The sequence below is a fragment of the Manacus vitellinus genome, unplaced genomic scaffold (genome assembly GCF_001715985.3).
Source record: "Manacus vitellinus isolate BGI_N305 unplaced genomic scaffold, ASM171598v3 scaffold_1_pilon, whole genome shotgun sequence".
NCBI classification, from domain to species: domain Eukaryota; kingdom Metazoa; phylum Chordata; class Aves; order Passeriformes; family Pipridae; genus Manacus; species Manacus vitellinus.
In genome coordinates, this window is record NW_021939396.1 from 498,721 (window position 1) to 504,349 (window position 5,629).

Consider the following 5,629-nt stretch of genomic DNA (forward strand, 5'->3'; position numbering starts at 1 on the left):
TTCCTAATATCCAGTCTAAATGTACATTCCTTCAGCTCAAAGCCATTCCCTCGTGTCCTATCACTACATAAAATAATAAAAATAAGAATTAAAAATAATAAAATAAAATTGCAAATAATTATAATAATAATAACCAAGAGGAGCAGAGGAATCTGAGGGATAGGAGAATCTGAGGGATAGGAGAATCTGAGGGATAGGAGAATCTGAGGGATAGGAGAATCTGAGGGATAGGAGAATCTAAGGAATAGGAGAATCTAAGGAATAGAAAAATATAAGGAATAGAAAAATATAAGGAATAGAAAAATATAAAGAATAGAGGTTGGCCTTGGAAGTTGTGCAAGCTTTTGGCTCCACTCTACTAAAGATGATGGAATATAATATGTCTGATAAAACACAATCTTATAAGATCAGGAGACAAGGGAAGAGGAGAATAAATATCCTCCCAAGGAGATGATTTTAATGCCACCAGTTTAAAATCATAGAACAATTTGGGTTGGAAGGGACCTTCAAGATCATCTCATTCCAACCCCCTACCAAGGGCAGGAACACCTTCCACAGACCAGGTTGCTCCAAGTCCCGTCCAACCCGGCCTTGGACACTTCTAGGGATGGGGAAATTCACACCCTCTCTGGGTTTCTTCCCTTCCTTTTTAAACCAAAACCAAGCTGAGGTTGGTGCTGCACATCCATTTTCCACCAGCTGACGTTGAGCAGAGCTCATTCCCCACAGGAAAATCAGGAAGAGCTGGAATGTGGTACAAACAGGCGTTGGGGTGGTGTCACCACAACACTGACTTTGGGGTTCATTTTGGACGTCCTTCACCTCCCATCCCCGATGAAACCTGGCTGAGGAGCCGAGAGGACTTTGCCCAACTCATTCCTGGTGGGAACTGTCTCCTTTTCCACGTGTTGCAAGGAGGGGGAAGAGCCCCAGGAGGTGACACCCCAAAATGAGGGTGCTGAGCTTGCTTGAAGAGCTGCCAAAACACGACTTCAGCTGAATAAGCAACGTTCTGTTTTCCCCCTGGAGCTGAAAATTGACAGGGGTGGAGGTTCTTGTCTCCCAAGCTTTTTGCTGCAGCTAAAAATGCCACCCCCTGAAGCATCTGCTGTGCCTTGTTATCCAGCCAAGCCAAGCCCAAGCCCAGGAGCTTCCAGGATCTCTGTGTCCCTACAGATTTCTCCATGAGGGTGATGTCACCTGGCTCAGAACACCTGGAAGTTTTGCTGTCAAATACCTGGAGGTTTTACTGTCAAGCCAAGCCCAAGCCCAGGAGCTTCCAGGATCTCTGTGTCCCTATGGATTTCTCCAGGAGGGTGATGTCACCTGGGGCAGAACACCTGGAGGTTTTACTGTCAAGCCAAGTCAAGCCAAGCCCAAACCAAGGAGCTTCCAGGATCTCTGTGTTCCTATGGATTTCTCCATGAGGGCGATGTCACCTGGCTCAGAACACCTGGAGGTTTTACTGCCAAGCCAAGCCCAAGCCCAGGAGCTTCCAGGATCTCCATGTCCCTTTGGATTTCTCCAGGAGGGCAATGTCACCTGGCTCAGTACACCTGGAGGTTTTACTGTCAAGCCAAGCCAAGCCCAGCCAAGCCCAAACCAAGCAGCTTCCAGGATCTCCATGTCCATGTGGATTTCTCCAGGAGGGCGATGTCACCTGGCTCAGAACACCCAGAGGTTTCACTGCCAAACACCTGGAGGTTTTACTGCCAAGCCAAGCCCAAGCCCAGGAGCTTCCAGGATCTCTGTATCCCTATGGATTTCTCCAGAAGGGTGATGCCACCTGGCTCAGAACACCTGGAGTTTTCACTGCCAGACACAGCTGGTCAGGTTGGTGGAGGCACCACGAGTTGGTCCTCAACACCCTAAAGGAGATTGTGATGCTTTCCTGCCCTCCCAGGAGAGCCTGTTTGCCAAGGAATCCCAACAAAAAGTGTCTTTGCATGGAGAGATCCCCCCAAAATTTCATCACACCCCTTTGTGGACACCTAAATGACCTCTGTCCCCGGAGATGTGCTCACCCAGCTTCCTCCTCTCCTCGGGATCCTGCAGCAGGACACGGAGCGATGGTCCCTCCGGCGTGGTGACATGGAACTGCATGAAAGCCTTCTCCTGCCCTGGAAGCTCAGATTCCGAGGGCACTGTGGGAAGGAAAAGGGTGGGAGTGGGCTTAGAGAGAGATCAGGGCCACTCAGAACCCCCTGGCAGTGGGGACAAGGAAGCCACATCTGTATTCAGGTGGCCCCAATAACTTCAGCACCACCTTCCTCTTGCCCAGCCAAAGCCTGGGACAACCAAGACATCACTGATGGGCACAGGGATGAGTTATCCCAGTCAAAACTCCACCAGGATTTGGAATGAAGGGCAGGATTTGTCCTGGGCACAGCACAATATCCGGCTCTTTTGCCTCCCTCCTCCCTTTGCTCCCATCTGGAAGCAGATTGGAAATAGAGAGCCCTGGGTTTTCCCCACCTGGAGGTGGAGACCAACCAGACAATCATGGAATGGTTTGGCTTGGAAGGGACCTGGAAGATCATCCAGTTCCACCTCCTGCCATGGGCAGGGACACCTTCCACTAGCCCAGGTTGATCCAACCTGGCCTTGGACACTCCCAGGGAAGGGGCAGCCACAGCTTCGCTGGGAATTCCATTCCAGCCCCTCAACACCCTCCCAGCCAAGAATTCCTTCCCAATATCCCATCTAACCCTGCCCTCTGGCAGTGGGAAGCCATTCCCTGTATCCTGTCCCTCCATCCCTTGTCCCAAGTTCCTCTCCAGATCTTCTGGAGCCCCTTAAGGCCCTGGAAGGGGCTCTCAGGTTTCCCTGGATCCTTCTCCATGTGAACACCCCCAGCTCTCCCAGCCTGTCACACAAGAACAGGCTGATTAAAGTGTAATTAATTAATTAATTAGGGAGCTGAGCCCTCCCTGCTGTGCCAGGGAACCCTGCACAGGCAGAGAGCTCCCAGTGCAACCAAGGGGTCTTTCCATGGAGAAATGGACATGGATACAGCTCTCTCAGGCTCTCCGAGCCCCACACTGGACTCTTTAAACTCCGACTTTCTAGCCAAAGCTGTTCCTAATCCCCTCTGGCTCTCAGGGATCTCCTTCCCTGGTCACAGAGTGTGATAAGAAGCATCCCAGAAAATTCCAGGGAGCTTTGTTGGGCCAAACAGAAGATCCCAAAAGCCTGGTGAGCAGCCTGGCATCGGCATCCAGAGGGTTGGGAAGTGGCAGCTCCAGGGCTGGGAGCTCTGCCCGTGCCAGCTCTTGCCATGTCAGCATTCCCTGAGGGATTAATCTGCAGAGTAAGGAGTTTGTTGCCAGCTGGTTATGGAAGCAAAAGAGTTGTTATTGTGACAGGGAGGTCAGGGAGAGGCAGATCCCAAGAGCAGGCAAAAAAAAATTCCCCAAATCAGGTGTTTCCTGCAGATTTTTGCTTCCCTCAGTGCCTTAAATTTACCAGGACGCCAAACAGCCTCCAAATTTTTTGGGGAAAGGTTTTTCCCTGTACTTTGTACCCCGACCCAAACCCATCTCCATCATCATCATCCTCTCCTGCTTCTGCCTGTAAGCTGCTCCAGCCCCACAGGAGCCCACTCTCTCCCGTCTCCCTGATCAATCCTTCTGCAACACCCACACGGCCCAATCCGGGGAAGAGGATTTTGGGGCAGGCTCTGAAGTGGGGGAGGGTGCCAGGACAGTCTGGCAGCACCAGTTTTGGCAGCCAGGCCTCAAAAAGCCTCCTCAGCCACCCACCAGGAGATGGGGTGGCACCAAAGGTCACCGTGCCCATCTGCTGCCCACCCCCGGATCTTCTGCTGGACCCAAAATTGCTTCCAGGGCGTCGGCGATGGCACAGATGGAGATGATGAAGCACATCCCGCATCCCAACTCCCTGTGATTCCATGGAGACACACCAGCCCAGCACCCCACCCTCCCTGAGGCTCCCGGGACATCCAGCCACAAGCTTGGGAACTGAATTCCCTAGCATCACTCCTGGCACCAGCCACGAGCTGAGCAGTGCAGGTGCCAACAGGCCCAAAAAGAGCTCCCCAAAAGTGATGCCTGAGGAGCAATGGGTGGTTCTGCTGGGAGAGAATTCCATGGCCAAGCTCCCATGAACTTCAGGGCAGCAGGGATTCTGTCCATCTATCACCTTCAAAGTGTGCAAGCTCTGATCATTCATCTCTGGTGCCAACCCTGCTTCTCCTGGCACCATGGGAAATTCAAGATATTTTGGGGGTTATTTTTAATTTTAGGAGCCTCCAACATGAGATGCCTCAAAGGATGGTGGGCTGAGGACACTGGTGTGGTCAGCAGGCAGGTTTAGCCTCTATTTAGCCCCCCCAGCCCTAAAGAGAACAGCAGGTGACAACCCTACAGCAGGTGACAACCCTACAGCACATTTTTGCTCCTTTTTTTAGGAGGACTTTTCCTTGTGGAAACCAGAAATGGGGAGGAAATCTGCCCTGGGCAGGAATCGCTGAGTGGATGAAGAAGACCCACAGCTCAGACCATCCCAAAACCTCCACGATTTGGATCCATCTCCTCAAAGCATCCAAAAAACTCCAGGATTTGGATCCATCTACTCAGAGCATCCAAAAAACTCCAGGATTTGGATCCATCTAACTCAGAGCATCCCAAAACCTCCAGGATTTGGATCCATCTACTCGGAGCATCCCAAAACCTCCAGGATTTGGATCCATCTCCTCAGAGCATCCCAAAACCTCCAGGATTTAGATCCATCTCCTCAGAGCATCCCAAAACCTCCAGGATTCGGATCCATCTCCTCAGAGCATCCCAAAACCTCCAGGATTTGGATCCATCTACCTGTTCATGCCTCCCTTCTTTGAAAATCCCCCCTAGAATTCCAAGCTGAGCAGGAAGCTCCTTCCAAGGTGGGAACTCACCGGGGCAGTCGCAGAGGGCGATGGCAGCGAAGTAGTGGGAGAGGGCTTTGAAATGCTCCGACTTGACGTGGACCATGGTGGTCCAGGAGAAGGGAACATAGTCCTTCACATGGGGCTGGGTCATGGTCTGGTGCACCAGCGAGTAGACGTCCTCCACCTGGGAGGAGGGAGGAGACAAGAGATGGAGAACATCCATCAGGAGCGGGTTGTCCTCTCCTGGAGGGTTCTGCTGACCACAGTGACATCCCACCAAGTGCAGTGGTGTGAGGTTCAACAAGGCCAAGTGCCGGGTCCTGCACTTTGGCCACAACAACCCCCGGCAGCTCCACAGGCTGGGACAGAGTGGCTCGAGAGAGAGAGGGACCTGGGAGTGCTGGTGCCAGCAGCGGGACACGAGCCCAGGGGTGCCCAGGGGGCCAAAAAAGCCAATGGATCCTGGCCTGGATCAGGAAGAGTGTGGCAGCAGGAGCAGGGAAGGGATTCTGCCCCTGGACTCAGCACTGGTGAGGCCACACCTGGAGTGCTGTGTCCAACTCTGGGCCCTCAGTTCAGGAAGGACATGGAGGGGCTGGAGGAGGTGCAGAGAAAAGCAACGAGGCTGGGGAAGGGTCTGGAGCACAATTGCCATGAGGAGAGGCTGAGGGAGCTGGGGAGGTTCAGCCTGGAGAGGAGGAGGCTCAGGGGAGACCTCCTCACTCTCTGCAACTCCCTGAC

The 5,629-nt window shown here is 52.7% G+C and overlaps 1 protein-coding gene across 1 annotated transcript in view; it reads right to left on the reverse strand.

The window, feature by feature from the left end:
- The window catches only part of RHPN1 (rhophilin Rho GTPase binding protein 1), a 37,496-nt gene that overhangs the window by 15,448 nt on the left and 16,419 nt on the right, over positions 1-5,629 (reverse strand). Inside the window, exons 7-9 of the mRNA XM_029959256.1 lie at positions 5,280-5,350; positions 4,916-5,072; positions 2,025-2,144 (exon numbers count right to left, since the gene is read on the reverse strand). Of these exons, the coding sequence (XP_029815116.1) occupies positions 2,025-2,144; positions 4,916-5,072; positions 5,280-5,350 (348 nt within the window). The remainder of the gene's footprint in view (positions 1-2,024; positions 2,145-4,915; positions 5,073-5,279; positions 5,351-5,629) is intronic.